The sequence below is a fragment of the Trachurus trachurus genome (genome assembly GCF_905171665.1).
Source record: "Trachurus trachurus genome assembly, chromosome: 11".
NCBI classification, from domain to species: Eukaryota; Metazoa; Chordata; class Actinopteri; order Carangiformes; family Carangidae; genus Trachurus; species Trachurus trachurus.
In genome coordinates, this window is record NC_139904.1 from 28308856 (window position 1) to 28324912 (window position 16057).

General features: G+C 41.2%; 1 protein-coding gene across 3 annotated transcripts in view; it reads left to right on the forward strand.

Annotated features, from left to right (window-relative positions):
- Positions 1 to 12871, forward strand: part of thrb (thyroid hormone receptor beta) — a 138825-nt gene extending 125954 nt beyond the window's left edge. For 2 of the 3 annotated variants that reach the window (XM_083981879.1, XM_083981881.1), the window contains 4 exons: positions 1327 to 1413; positions 1619 to 1765; positions 2722 to 2980; positions 5519 to 12871. In XM_083981879.1, coding sequence (XP_083838005.1) covers positions 1327 to 1413; positions 1619 to 1765; positions 2722 to 2980; positions 5519 to 5760 — 735 coding nt within the window. In that variant the 3' untranslated portion in view covers positions 5761 to 12871. The remainder of the gene's footprint in view (positions 1 to 1326; positions 1414 to 1618; positions 1766 to 2721; positions 2981 to 5518) is intronic. The other variant, XM_083981880.1, reaches the window with a different exon arrangement.
- Positions 12872 to 16057: the final 3186 nt, after the last annotated feature.

Here is a 16057-nt window from a genome sequence, read left to right on the forward strand (position 1 = left end):
AGAGAATTAGCTGGACGATGGAGAAAAGTGTGTTCCTCAACGCAGCTGCACTAATTTATAATGGAACATCTTACTCTTGTCTTTCTTTATGTCCTACCATGCAATGAGCCTTAATCGCTAATACTAATGACTTGCTTTTTTCATGCTCTGTCATTTTCCTTTCTATCTGTTTGTAGCTTTTTGATTTCACACCTCAACCCTTTTGACTAATTTTGTTTCTTTTCTGTAAAGTTTAATCGCTCTGTCCGGATTGAAAGTCTGTCGGCTGTTGACTCTATTTTGGCTTTCTATGGCACGATCAGAGGAAACACTCCCCGAGTGTCGAGCGGGCGGCGGTCTGATGCGGTTTTGTTCCTTCTCTCCGTACAGCTTCCTACCAGGCTGAGAGCGTTTCTGTCGGCACAGTTTTGTTGACTCTCGGATTCGGTCTCTTTTTTACCCCCCAATGGGGTGAGCCATGCCACCAGTTATAACATGGTAGTGATGTGATGTGTGGTCAGTGTTTTATTTTTGAACATTTCTGGCTCGATCATCAGGTGACCAATCCAAAACAGAACAATTAATGGTCTGTGTCGGTTCCAGCCGTGCACATTTCCAGATCCACAATTTGGCAGTTAATGCAGCACAACGTAGTCTGCCAACAACAAGTAGAACGAGAGAACAAGAGAAAATCTGATGTGGGAACTCTTAGAGGAGTTCAGAACCATTTGGCCCCTTGTAGTTTTTCAAATTAGAATCATATAATTGTGGGTAATGGCAGATCTCCTCATTAAACCCTCTCTTTAAGGCAAAACTCCATTTGCTATGACAAACATGGGGAGATGATGTCATACAATCCAGAGCAAACTGTCACAGACATGAACTGAGACACTTCAGGTGGAATCATGAGCTTTGTCCCAGTTTTAAAGCAGTGAGGCAGATTTAGGTTAATAAGGAAATAGACTTGAGACAACAGAGATCAGATCTGTTTCATCCTCTGGAAATGGAAAACTGAAATTTAGTTTTGTTTCAGCTTTGCACAAAACTAGATTTTTTTCACCGCTGTCGTCCTGTAACGTTGCACTTCGCCATCAGAGAACTCCGATAACAGGATGTAAAGTAACACATCTCAGTGTCGTCGGCGGTCGTCGGAGTGTTTCTGAGGACCGGTTTGTCCCGGCGGTCCTCAGCCTGAGTCCCACCATAGAAACCCAACTCTGATCTGTGTCCTCACCTGTTCTCTATCTGCACACTTTCATCTGTCTTCAGTTTAACTTGTTTTCTTTTTAGTTGGCTTGACACGGGTTCTTCATTGAAACTTCACAATTCCTGTTGATTATCCAACAGGTCGAGGAAGCTATGCTTCTTAATGAAATAACATGTAATTTATTCTATACTTCTGACCAGAGTGCAGCGGGGGTGAAGGAAACTAGGGTAAGAAACTGAAACTGTCTTCCACATAGAGCCTGATGCAGTCACAGCCTTACTGTGTGTCACTACTCTTAACATGCATGACACATTTCATTAAGAGAGATCGGTACATGTTAGCTACAACACATCACACTGCTACATTCTGTCTGCAGTTTCATTTAAATGTGGAGACAGCTGAGACACCGATCCTCCCTCTTTGTCCTTTCAGCCTGAGGATATTGGTCAAGCGTCCATGGCGAATGCACCAGAGGGAAGCAAAGTGGATATAGAAGCCTTCAGTCAGTTTACAAAAATTATCACCCCTGCCATAACCCGAGTGGTGGACTTTGCCAAAAAACTGCCTATGTTTTGTGAGGTAAGTGAAGCTGCTCATTACTGAAGAACAGAGAACAGGATGCGCCCTCTGCTGGCTGCAGGCAGCGCCAGCTGAGCTGCAGTCTCTGCAGTGGATTTACACTAGAGCCGATAAGATTATCACAGAGAAAATACAACAAAGAAAACTTTGAGGTGATTTAGTTTGATCAGCAGAGAGCACTCTAGCCTATATATATATATTTTTTTTTTTCATAACCACATTGAAAGGATCCAGGAATTGTTCAATGTCAAATGTATGTGAATTTCTTTACTGTCAGAGCTCAGTTAAAATGTTGATACAGGATTTCAATAAAACAACATATCTATTTAATGAATAATATATAAAAGAAAAATTAAACAAATGTAAACAATAATTTGATAATATATTTATATATTATATTCTGTTGTTTCTGTTTTAATGATAATTTCTAAACAGTTACAAAACAACAACAGAGAAAGAAAGATGGTCAACACTAGAAAATTGAAAGGAATCTTTTATTTTATTTATTTTATTTTATTTTATTTTTAACATTCAACTCAAGAAAATGAACAGTAAAACATTTGTAACAGCTCATCTATGAGATTGATTTGATCAGAAATAGGATCTGTTTTTTAGTATAAACAATAAGCAATAATAAGATGTAGGAATGATATTCAGTGTCTCATTTATACTAATAATGCATTCATAATATATATTATTGTATTTATATAATGCTAATGGCATTGTTTAATTACCTGTCAGATGGTAGTTCATGGTTAACACAGGCAAACAAAGCAGCTTCTAAAAATGTCATTTAATTAGAATTTTTATTTAAATGTTTTGTTTTAGTTAAATATCACATTTTTAACATTATTTACACTGAAATTTTACAGCTTTAAACTGACAAAAACAAAATAATAATAAATAATTGCTATAGCTGCCACTAACAACGCTCATCTGTGTGTCCTTGTCACCAGTTGCCTTGTGAGGACCAGATCATCCTGTTGAAAGGCTGTTGTATGGAGATCATGTCACTGCGAGCCGCCGTTCGCTACGACCCAGAGAGCGAGACGCTCACGCTGAACGGCGAGATGGCGGTCACACGGGGTCAGCTGAAGAACGGAGGCCTGGGCGTCGTGTCGGACGCCATCTTCGACCTCGGCGTGTCGCTGTCCTCCTTTAACTTGGACGACTCCGAGGTGGCTCTCCTGCAGGCCGTCATCCTGCTTTCATCTGGTAAGCACCTGCTGTGTGGACGCTCATTACAATGCTGACTGCAGCCTCTTAAAGGGATATTTCAAAATTTGGGCAAATTGGCCTATTGCCTATAGTCATAGCAGTAGGATCATTACCTTTAATTGTCGGCGCAAGCTGTTTTTAGATCGGCGGGGCAGAGACGTGAGCTGCTCAGAGCTACACTACGGAGGCTCATGGTATTTCCACGTTTCCTTCATCAAACTAAATACACAATCCAACTCCAAAACACTCTGGTGGACAAGTTGTGACCTGCACATTCACCACGCTAGAAATAATAACGTATAATTATGAACATTACGACACATAAAGTAAATACTCAGAACTACTTGAGCTTTTGAAATCACTCTGCCGAGCAGCCATGTCTGGAATGTAGTTCCGGCTATGCATTTCTCTGGAAAACAACTCTGTCTCGTAACGTTGCATTATTATCTTATAGCGTGGTGAATGTGCAGGTCACAACTTGTCCACCAGAGTGTTTTGGAGTTGTTAGATTGTGTATTTGATGAGTTTGTTTGATGAGGGACAGGCGGAAATACTGTGCACCATGCAGAGCTCATGTCTCTGCACCGCTGATCTAAAAACAGCTTGCACTGACAATTAAAGGTAATAAACCTACTCCTAAGACTATAGGGAGAATGGCAATAGGCGAATTTGCCAAAATGTTGAACTAATCCTTTAACATATTTATAACAAAACTAGAGGCACTAGAGACTGAGGGTCCATCTATAAATCATTAGGATCACTCATCACATACTGGACTACTGTACTTTGGCGTCCTGCACAGATTGTGAGAATACTTGTTTCTGACATGAAATCCATACAAACCTACTGGTCCAATCAATTAATCACCATAATCACTCTGAGCGGCTTTGTCCAGCCAGCGTGGTTGTTACTCGGCAACAGTTTCTCTGGGACACTCTGCATCTCATTGAAGATCAATAATGTTCTGCTGTGTGCTGCTGTCCATGTAAGACATGACATGGGGTTAACCTGCCCATCTGTTTTGCCTTCTGACACACTTACAGTAGCCACTAATCAATACCACTGTCAAGGTCTAATGTCCACAACCAGTACTGGACGCAGCACTGGAAGTTGAACTTTATAGTTTTTTGTGCAAAAGATTTTAATTTTTTTTTAAAGGCATTTATACCAGAACAGCTTTAGAAAAACATCCCAATGAAATATGAGCATCAAAGCAAATGGAATATAATCATCCATACACAATACAGTAAATAGCAACTGGTGCTGTCTATCCAGTTAACAAACTAGCTACATAACTGCAAGTGAAGCACAAGTAACAAAACAACGTATCCTCTTGATCTTATTCCAGTACTCAATTATGCTTTATTACGACTTGAAATGAATACTTTTATTATTTATTGATTAATTTTCTTAATTTTTGTGATAGTCACCAAATTCAGCAGAACACAGACGGAGAGTGAGGATGTAGCTGAAAGAAGACAGAAAATATCATATATATCAACAAGCTGCCTGAATATGATTATTGTATTAATGCGCAGTACAAACTAGCTTTTGTATGTGTATTTTGAGATCCACATAACTATTTTACATCATGGACCTCAGTCTCTGTCCCTGCGTCCCCAGTCTGGTGTGATTTTGCTTTTAGATGTTTTATTACAGAAATAGTCACATTCTGTCACTGTGTTCCTTATGGATGGAGTGTTAGTGTGACTTTGTCGGCTCACTCATGTTATTTGATGAGGAATGAGTGGTCAGGTTTCTCTCTTTTTATTTCTTTTTCTTTTTTTTATTGAGCAGGTATATACAGAACCAACACTGTATACATAGATGCAGAACAGCACATCAAAAAGCACTAATAGTCAGAAGCATTGTATAATGATAGAGCAATTATTAAATTCAGTTTGAAGAAGAAAAAAAAAGGTTAAAGATGGATACAAAAGGGATGAAGAATAGAATAAGATACATAGAGAAAATAAAACAGCAAACAAAACAATCATAAAAAGAGGGTCAGTCAAAGGCTTCAGGACAAAACTTTTCATAGTTATTCAGTAATATGTTGCTTTTTTGTTGTTTAGCACCATGAGAGATTTAAAGGTACAATCCCGGGCGGCTGGATTTACTGGACTAATGATTTAGCGTGCACGTTGACTGACAGACGGGCCATCCAACCAAAGTTGTCTGAGACTAATTTGATTGGTCAGCCAAATTTTGGCCCCTACTCCTTACACAGATGACCAAATTTCGTCATTGATATGTCAAATCACTTATGTCATCAATTACTGTCTAATACTTAACCGATATACTCAGATTTTTATATTTTTGCCACAAAATGAGCCATCCGGGATGGTACCTTTAATCAGTGAGTTTAGTTCCATTAGGAAATGAGTGATTTTAGGTATTGGTTTAGCAAATGCGAAGTCGTTTCTGTATTATGTTTTCACAAAAAAGTACAGGAATCATTAACATCTGGTGGTCAGGTTTCTCTGGCTGCTGCTTCCTCTCACTAATGACACTGCCCCCCCCCTCCCCCCTCAGATCGACCAGGCCTGAGTAGCGTGGACCGAATCGAGCGCTGCCAAGAGGAGTTCCTGCTGGCCTTTGAACATTACATCAACTACCGCAAACACAAAGTGGCACATTTCTGGCCCAAGCTGCTAATGAAGGTGACGGACTTGCGGATGATCGGCGCCTGCCACGCCAGCCGATTCCTTCACATGAAAGTGGAGTGTCCCACCGAGCTATTCCCTCCTCTCTTCCTGGAGGTCTTCGAGGACTGACCAATGGATTTTTAGTGTATGTGTGTGTGTGTGGTTGCGTGTGCGTCCATGTATGTGTGAGAGACTGAATGTGTGTGTGTGTGTGTGTGCATCCGTCAGCGCCTGGGCACCCTGGTGGTCTCAGGGGTGGAACTAGCAGAAGGCCCGTCACAACAAACTTTCTATTAGCACTACTGAGTGTCACTTCATTCCATACATTAGGAGTAGCTCTCTGGTCTAGTTTTGGATGGAACCATTCCTTACAGTGCGGGTACATTTTTTTGTGCGTGTGTGTGTGTGTGCGTGTGAGTGTGTGTTATTGTTGTGGATATAACCTATCACCTCGGATATGTGTTAATGATTGTACAGTTGGCATAATGGTGATTTTATCAGCACTTGTTTATTGATTAGAAACCATGCACCATTTCCCTTCTCCAGGTCGATGGCTGCTCACCTGACAGACAAAACAAAGACATTCTTAACGTCAGCCTTTCACCTCACCTGCTCGACTGTATTGGACCCATTTGTTGGTTAATATATGAACTGTCATATAGTCTTATCCATCTGGTGAGCGTCTGAACTGCTCCGTGCCTCGCCATCATCACACTGTGACCTGACCCATTAATAGCAGCACTCACTTTTAATGGACAACAGCTCGCAGGCCTTCCAGAGTCTCTGCATAGCCACTCATCATAACATTAAACGTCGTCGTGCTGCATTCCAGAGATGTCGGAAAAATCTGATTTTTTTTTTTGCTCGTTTTTTTTTGCCGCGACTCATTGTATTCGTGAAAAAGAGAGGAGATTTATTTTGAAAATGCATGAGCTGTAAGTTGTTTCGCACAAAAAAGAAAAAAAAGGAACTGTCAAATGAATGTAGAGAATGTTTATGACACCGCAGTCAGAAATATGCAAGAAAACTTATCGCAGCGAACCACACTGCTTTGCCTTTAACATACTGTATGTTCTCATATGTAGAAAGTGTCATTCAGAAATCTAGTTATCTCAGCACAGCCTCGTTCCACAGCATGACTTCAACTCCTGAAACCGTCAGGTCCACTTCAGACCTGACCAGCAAAACACACACTCTGATATGTATAAATGTAGAGCTCCCTTTAATCAAATGAATTGATTAGTCAATCGACACAGAAATAATCCCTCACCTTTTTTGAATATTCCGTTCACAAATTTCCCGTAAAATCTTTTCCTCTCTTTCAGCTTTTTCTTTGTCTTTACCTGATAAATGAGATTAAATCAGATTGGTGACATCATCGTAACCCCTCCGAAATTAAGTAGGCAATTATCTGACCAAATGATAAGTCAAGAAAATAATCAGTGCATAATAGATCATGAGTATAAATAGTTAGCAGCTGCAGTACATAAACAGCGTCGTACTGTTTATCGTCTCTGTTCGGCTGAAGAGACTCCTGCTTGTGTCAGTGATTATCGCCTTTATTTTCTACACAGTAGCCTAGATATCTGGACCTCGTGGTTGATTCAGACTTCCGACATTGAAAGGAATGCAGCGGTAGCATTAAGATGAAGCCTGTTCATCTTTGCCTGAGAAGAACTGTTCAGGACTTAACTAAAAGCACACAATGACACTGATGTCAAGAAAAGACAATCAAAATATGACTCGTTTATCCTCTCTGTTTCTTTTTCTTTTCCTTTTTTTTTTGTAACAATGCCACATGCTGTGCCAAAACCAAGTGAATGATGCCCTCCTTACCGAGTCCCTGCTGAGCTGTCATAGCGACACCAACGCTCGACTGGTTGTGCTAGTTAGTGCATGCCTCTCGTGTTTTTAGTCCACGTTAGCGGCTCTGACTTTAGAACCAGTGCAAATTTTTTAAGTGTTTCATCTCGGCCGCGTTGCCTCACTAGTCAGACCCCCACACACACACCTCCCCCTCATTTGTTTCTGTTTCTCTTCCTTTAACCCCGGCGCCTCCCTGCGGACTGGGGAGACGTGACGTAAAAGCAGTGACGTCATGGTGCTACGGTTGTCAGGGGACACGGCTGATCCAACTGTCTTACCCACACGCAGAAAAGAACATGATGTGTTTCTATCACAGCCAACCTCCCTCTGATGATGGCATGCATATACACTAACACGCCGACACGCACATACACAGTACATACAGTATACAGTATACAGTAACATGCACATATATACACATACAGTATATGCATGTGCCTACGTATCATATAGGTCAGACCCCACCACTGTGAGCAGTGGGATTCGGAGGCCAAGTTAAACACTGGCTGGGCCAAACACAAACCAACAGTATGATTCATCATCAGCAAGGTACACTGAGAGAGCTGGCCAGGTTGTGAAACGTAGCTCTGTCCTTTATTTTTAGCTCATATGTTCATTTTTGTTGTTCTCAAAAAAAAAAGAAACTTCTCTATGGTATTGTTGTCTGCAATGTGACAAACATTTGCTTTGTATATCTCGCTTTTTCCAGCTTCACACTACTCCTCAAAGCCGCTTGTGTTTTTTTTGTTGTTGTTGTTGTTGTTGTTTGTTTGTTTTTTCTCTTTTCTGTGAAGTGATGCCTTTTTATCAAAGCAATAGACTTGCTGCAGTGTTTGAATGACCCGGACCTCACACACACACCTCGCAAACTGTACAGACTCAATATAAATGCACAGACAATCAGAGGGAGAGAGACGTAAAAAGGGGGGTTAGGGGTGGGGGTGGGGGTGGGGGCAGGGGGGGGTTAGGACAGGCACCCAGCGCTCAGCGGGTCCCGGTCGGCCTGTATACGGCCGTGTCATGCTGAGACAGAGCCATTTCTTTTATTGGGAAAAGTAGTATTGGCTACGTTTCCATGCACCCCCAATGTCCACAGTCCTGTTGGATTCATCTTCATGTTGTGTGACTGAATCTGCCCTGTGATGTCAAATGATGAGTGAATGTCGGGGGGGAGGGGGGCACAAACAATGGTGATAAAATAAAATAAAAAACACAGATGTTTGAATTTGGTCAGTTATCACAACCAGGAGCTGGTGACACAAGTTGAAGTGCATCAGGTCAGTTCGGGTCTTGATTTGGATGTAGACGAGTGTAATGGCCTTTACCCACCAAATAGTCCCAGGAGCTAAACTCAGGAACTGGTAAAAGGACCGAAAAGTCCCTTTGGTGTATTTGTGTTGCATTTCAATTGCATCTGAAGAACCATTAAGATTAGACTAGCACATCAGCAAATTAGACCTACAAAGGAATAAAAGTGACAACATTGTTCAAGGCTTGTTTTTTCTAATGCAATGACATGACAAAGCTCATCTGTTTTTTTTTGTAATTTACTGCATGGCTGTTTGGTGTTCTACTTTAGCGTGTAACAACACTGAATCAAAGTTCCTCTGCTCTCTCTGACCTCTTTTTTAGACTTTGTAGACTAGACTCAGGAATTCGGCTGTTGTAATTTTAGTTCAACATCATTTAACAAGAGAAAGAAAAGATCCCATGCTCTAAGCCCCAGTATACCAGTGACAGCTCTAGCTTGCTTTGCGGTTTGAATGAAAGTTGTATACGTGCTGTAGCAGTTTGTATGCTTGTGTTTGACCAGTCACTGACATACAGTACTGTTAACACCACATACTACCTCAGGAGCTGGGACTTCTTGGAAGGCACAAACTGTGGCCTGGGCACCAAAACTGGAACTAAGTTCCTGCAGTTAAAATACAAGTTCTGTAGATGTTCCTGCACAGGTAAAGGACCACAATGAGAGTTACAGTAAGACACAAATAAAAACAAGTGTAATTTTAAAGCTCCATTAATTGATTTTTTTGTGCCACTAGAGGGCAGAACTGTGGCTTTATTGTGTTATCCCGACCTTCTGTTTTAACTATGGTACAGACATGTAGCATGTTTTACAACAAAGTGTCAAATAAAATTAATCAATCAATCAACTACACAACAAGCTGACACCCACACACAACCTAGACCAGTGGTTCCCAATGTTTTCCAACTAAGGGCCCACTTGAAAATCTCACAAATGTTTGCAGCCCACCTCTGACCCCAAAAACAATGTAGAGGCCAGAGGCCAAATGATGTGTTCTCAGAGCACTTTTCTTATTTTAACGAAGTGGATAGAACATTCAGGACTGACCTGAGAGCAGGGGAAACATGTAGGAAGCCAAAAGGCACTGAGAGGTTTCATGTATGGCTAAATGTAGTAGACAGAGGGGGAGAGCCCGACCATGAACACTCTGCAGGTTATAGGAGCTCAAACAAAAAGTCTTACAATCATCCCTGGTCTCCCCTATTTTATTTCTAAGTAATCACATTTCTATGCATGTTTTTTTTTCCACAAAAATTATACTATTTTGAAAATGATTTGACGGCCCACTTGCAATACCGTCTGGTCCCCCCAGGGGGAGAGGCCCACATGTTGGGATTCACTGGCATAGACTAAATGCTTTGGCCCAATGTGTTAGCAAACAGTCACATATTTGCACAAGAACAGTATTCCCATTTATTTGTGCATGTTTGTGTCCACCTGACAAATGTAAGCCTGAAATTAACTCTTTGTTGTAGTCTAGCATCCAACAAATCCTGAGAGAAATATCTGATGGGTCAGGCCTCCAGATTTGCAGCTTCCTTCAACAGTTTGTGGCTTATTTGACAGATGATGCACAATGAGTTTATCAGAAAATAGCCTGCAAACAGGCTTGGTGACAGGGTGAAACTTTCTTCCATTAAACTGCTGTGGACATCAAAGTAAAATAATGGGTTGTCAAAGGTTCAGAACACATGTAGAGTTGCAGCAATGGATAATAACTCTCTTTTACAGTCAAAGTTCAGCCTCCAGTCTTCTCATTGGTATACAGGCACAGTGATACCACTATTGAACCCATTGTTCCTCTAATTAAAGCTCTGACTACCATCAGATGTTTAGTGCGTTGTCTTAAATATAAAGGTTAAATAAAGGTTTTGTGAGATATTCTTTCTCCCATTCTCGTCAGTGGACTTGAGCATTAAGCTACCACTGCAGGACCCGTATGGACTGTGACCAAGTGCTCTCTCTTTCTGCTTTAGGATGAACTCAAAGATTGACATTGTTTGACATTGTCTTCTGTGTGCCATTTAGTTAGATCTATGCAGTCAGCCCAGAACCAACAAATATATTTTTCCATATAAATATCCCAACACATAAAAGTAACGGACTGTGGTGAATCTTCAGAGTATGTTTTAACAACCTCATCTTAAAATGATTTACAGTAACCTTAAAGTTTCATTATTAGTTTTACTTCACAAGTCACTCAATAAAGATGACTTATACTGTTGAGCATGAACCAAACCCAAGCAGACATAGAGCAAAACCAGCACTAAATTGTGGAGCAGTGTCAGTGTTGACCTGATGAATGTAAGTCTAACACAGACTGTCCTTCAGCCTCCATTGTGTTCTTTGACAGAAATACAGTGTGTGACACTTCACCTGCTATTGTGAACCAGTCGCTGACTCTGTCTGCTGTGTGTTGCTGGTGTATAGCTGAGTCATAGGAGCGCTTTGCTTACAACAACTGACTGCTCAATTGAGAAGAGAGCCGAGTTGCTGGTGTGGGCTGTGAAACCAAAACAGAGATCTGAAAGACACTAAAGTGCTCTTTAAAGAGAGACGTATTATGCTCCTTTTCCACAAATTAAAATAGTCCCCAGGTGTCCTAAAGACCTTGACATGCGTCGGTCAAAATACCCCAAAGATCAAACATCACAGCTCTTTTCATCCTTTCAAAACAGCCCCGTTCAGAACGGCTGGTTTCAGTGTCTGCCCCTTTAAATGCAAATTAACCACTGCTTGCCCCGCCCCTTCCATGGTACCAGGTAGGGGTGGTATTATGCAAATACGAAAGCTAGTTACATCATTGCCAGACAACCGAGGGAACAGCTTGTAAAACCACATGGATTTCAACCTAGGGAGTCTGAAAATTACAGATTTTTTTGTCAATTCTCACATTTTGGGGGCCAGAAGGCAAGACAAACACCTAAATATGTTAAAGAGCCTTCAAAAAGTGATATTTCCATAATATGTCCCCTTGAAGAAGTTGATGGGAACTGAGCTGATAATTCCACATTGGTTCATCACTGTGAGCGTCACAGGTGGTCATGTGACTCATTCATCCATAGAAATAATAATTAGTGTACCTTTAGCTCAACTCAAAACAGAAATTTGAGATAGCATCACAAACATGAACTCAATCACGTGTGTGTTTTTGTACAATGAGAGTGAATGGCCCCATGAAATTTTCAACGTCACAAACATGAAAACCATGATTACTTGAATTTCCATATTGACAGAGCTGTTGGTGCATGTAAACATAGTCAATGCTGACTGCTGGTTCAGAGGATGTTTACTGTTTCTGAAGAGGTGCCAGTTTGCTGTTATCTCTCCCACGAGTTGTTACATGTTTCTCAGTTATAAACCAATAACAAGAGTTGCACCATAGAAAAGCTATTTTACAGTACAAAGGAAAAAGGATGTATATTTTCAGACTGCAGATTTTTTTTTACGGATGTTGTTAGCATAATATGAACATACTGTTTTGCATAGTGTTAAAAAGATATGGTATCTTGCTCTCAAATCTATTTCCACATGTCTGCGAAAAAAAAGTATGAGCAAGACATTATGACTGGTAAAAAAAAAAAAAAAAAGAAGAAGAAGAAGTTAATTTGTGCAGCATTCTACAATTAAAATAAAACTAATTACTGTAGCTGGACTTCACTGTCAGTACAAAGCAGCACAGCTACATGTGAACACAGGTAAGGACAACCAGCATCAGAGGAAAAGTCATCCACTGTCAACACAGATTTCTCTCCTTGTGTCTTTGAGTGTCTTCTCTTGTTCAACTCATCTGTTCAAGACATACTGGAAAACCGTCACAGAAAGAAAGGGAGTGTGTGTAGGTGTAAGGAGTAAATCTGTGGCAGCCAAACCAGACGATGCAGAGTTCAGTTCCAAATTTGCTGTCCTGCACTCTGCGTTTTACTGGAAACGTCCAGTTTCAGATTCACTGTCCATCTGTGGACAGTCCTGTGATATGAGCGCTGCTAAAGGACATGGTGTGCTCATGATGAACAGTGATTACAGCTAATGTGAATTGGCTCTTGGGAATAAAGATGGTTTTGAGAAAATAGCCTATGGGTTTGTCCTTGCTTCTGTGGCTTCGTTTCTTACTAGTACTACTAGACTGCTACTGCTGCTGCCACTGCTACCACCACCACTACTACTGCTGCTACTGCTGTAATAGTACTACTACAAATACCACTGCTACTACTACCACCACCACTAATAATAAGTCTCACTCTGGATTCTAACTTCTCAAGTACTAAATTATGGGTCTGAATACTTCAGAGAGGAGAGATTATAATTCCCCCAGATTTATATAGCCTAAACATGTTTTTACTTTATTTTCACATTATTATTAGATATTGAGTGTGGACTGAGAGACAGTTAAGGTTAAAGGGATATTTAAACATTTAGGCAAATTGGCCTATTGCCATAATCCTTATAGTTTTAGGAGAAGGTTCATTACTTAATTGTCGGTGCAAGCTGTTTTTAGATCAGGGGGCAGAGACAGTATTGCCACGTTTTCCTCATGAAACTAAATATACAATTCAACAACACCAAAAAACTGATGGACAAGTTGACCTGGGGTCCGTTTCACAAAGCAGGTTCAACAAACTCTGAGTCTAATCCTGAACTCTGAGATAGGAAACTCAGAGTTTGGGCTTTCAGAACAGGTGATAACAGCTAGTTCAATCAATTCTAGGTAACTTGACCCTGAGTTATGGGAAGATGAAAAGCCCTCATCAATGGAACAAAGATAACATGATTCACCATGGCAGCCGTCAAAAAAAAGCCTCGCCCCTCCTACTTCTCACGGTGGAGTGACGTATGAATGCTGACTCCCCCCCCCTTCACCAAAAAAAATAAATAAATAAAGATTCTGTAGCAGCGGCAAATGGACGTGAACTCTGATTTTTTATTTATTTTTTACCGCGTGAGTATTAATCGAAAAAGAAAAACCTCTAGTGTCATTCAATATTCAAAGTGTGGAATGGTCATCGGGACCAACATTTCCCGGTCGGCCGCCCAGCCAGTAGGCTAAGCTGAAGCAAACTGGCCATAGTTGTTCTGCGCTCTGCACAGTTTGTGTGGCCTTTTTGACCACCGTCATTCAGTAGAGGTTTATGTAAGTCATTCATGTTATCATGAAAATCTCCAAGGTTTTCCTTAGATTTCTTACATAGAGCAGTCCAACCATTATTTATACCACGTCTTGTCTCTCTACATCTCACTCATGGTTGCGATAGTGACGCAGACTCTCATCAATCCAGCCTACTAAATGATATTTTGTGTATCTAATTCTTTTTGTTCAGATGTTACAGAACTTTCATGGCCACAAATATAAAATAACCAGCATTTGTTTGTTTGTTCTTAAATTAAGAATGGCGCAAAGCCTCATGGGAAATGGGAAACGCGCTAGCATATCACTGAGAAAAGTTATCATTAAACTAGCGGCTACGGCTAAAAATAGAACGACTCACGGAAGCCAAACAGCTATCAGTCCTGCCCGTGTGTCATTATTTATAAGTTTTGATTTAACAAGACAACACAGTCCGTGCTAAGTGGGCCGGACTGGGTACCGTTACTTCTGGATTTTAACCACTTGAGAGTCGGAACCTATGGGCACCGAAGCATGTTGGTGAGGGATGGGACAAGACCGTTTGCAGCGCGCTGTCAGTAAAATCCATTCGCAGAGCAGAGTACGGAGCACAGTCTGTAAACCTGACTGGATGTAATGTTATGGTCAGCAGCAGTGTTAAGTAAATCTGCTTGGGAGGCACTAATTGCAGCTCTTTCACCCCATTCAACATTTACTTCTTGGAGGACACCCAGACCACACAGATTAAGTTGTTTCACCCACATTTTTTTTTTTTTTTTTGCTTCTGGTACCCATAGACTTTGCCTATGGAATGTGACATAAGGCCATCTTATTGTCCCCTCTGTTTGAGCGGTACATAAATATGTAGGCTAAATGGTGTGTGTGTGTGTGTGTGTGTGTGTGTGTGTGTGTGTGCGCTTTGGGCCGACGGTGGGCCAGTGCAGTCAGATTTTTCCCGGTAGATTTTGGTGACCCCCACTCCGCCCCTGCAACGTGTGTTGAGCAGGTGCAACTCCAAATGTGTGTTTGATATGTTCAGGTTTATCTCCATTATGATGTGACGGGGATGTGCGTGTAGTCATCAATCACACCTGGAAATAATCCACAAATGAATCGACCTACTACGAAAAAAATAAGAGAGAGAGAGAGATAAGTGTCCGTGTCATGTCATGTGAGGGTTGTTCAGATAAACTGACGGTGCAGAACAACGGGAACGATCAAACAAATCCTCATATGGAGAATAAAACATCCAGTGAGGTCTGACTGACTGAGTTTACACGTCCTGTCAGCCGCTGCTTTCAGTCTGCAGGCTTCAGATAAAAAGGAGAAACTCAGGGTTAGTTGGAGAAAACCTGCCCCCGACCAGGTTAGGTTCACGGAGTGTGTTGCCATAGTAACTGACTCCAAGCTTGAGTTACCTCCCTTTCTGAAACGGAAAACAGACTCTGAGTTTTCACTAAACCTGCTTTGTGAAACGGACCCCGCACATTCAGCACGCTATGTTTATGTAACATCGCGACACATGAAACTCGGAACTACTTGCACTTTTGAAATCACTCAGCCCAACAGCCATGTCTGTAATGTAGTTCCGGCTACGCATTTGCCTCGAAAACAACTCTGTCTCATAACGTTCCCTTATTATTTCATAACATGGTGAATGTGCAGGTCTCAACTTGTCCACCAGAGTGTTTCGGAGTTGTTGGATTGTGTATTTGATGAGTTTGATGAAGGAAAGCCGGAAAGTTTACAGTATCTCTGTCCCGCCGATCTCAAAACGGCTTGCACCGACAAGACTATAGGGATTATGGCAATGGGCAAATTTGCCAAAATGTTGAAATATTCCTTTAAAGAAAGTGAAGGGGTCTACATGCTCTCACTTTTAATTTAACAAATGTATTTATTTGAAATGTTACAGTCTGGTTTAAGGACAAAAGGAGGTAACACAACGCAAGTTAAAAGCTAAACATTATTTTATGTCATGTTCCTAGAAAGAAAACCTAGCAAAAGCCAAACAGAACCAAACAGGGTGGAACCCTGGGGAGAGAGAGGCAGGCTGGCTGCTGTCGGCTATATACAGTATACACTATATGTGACAACCAGACTCCGCCCACCAGGCTCCTGTAGAGAGCCCTGCATGGAGAGGGTCC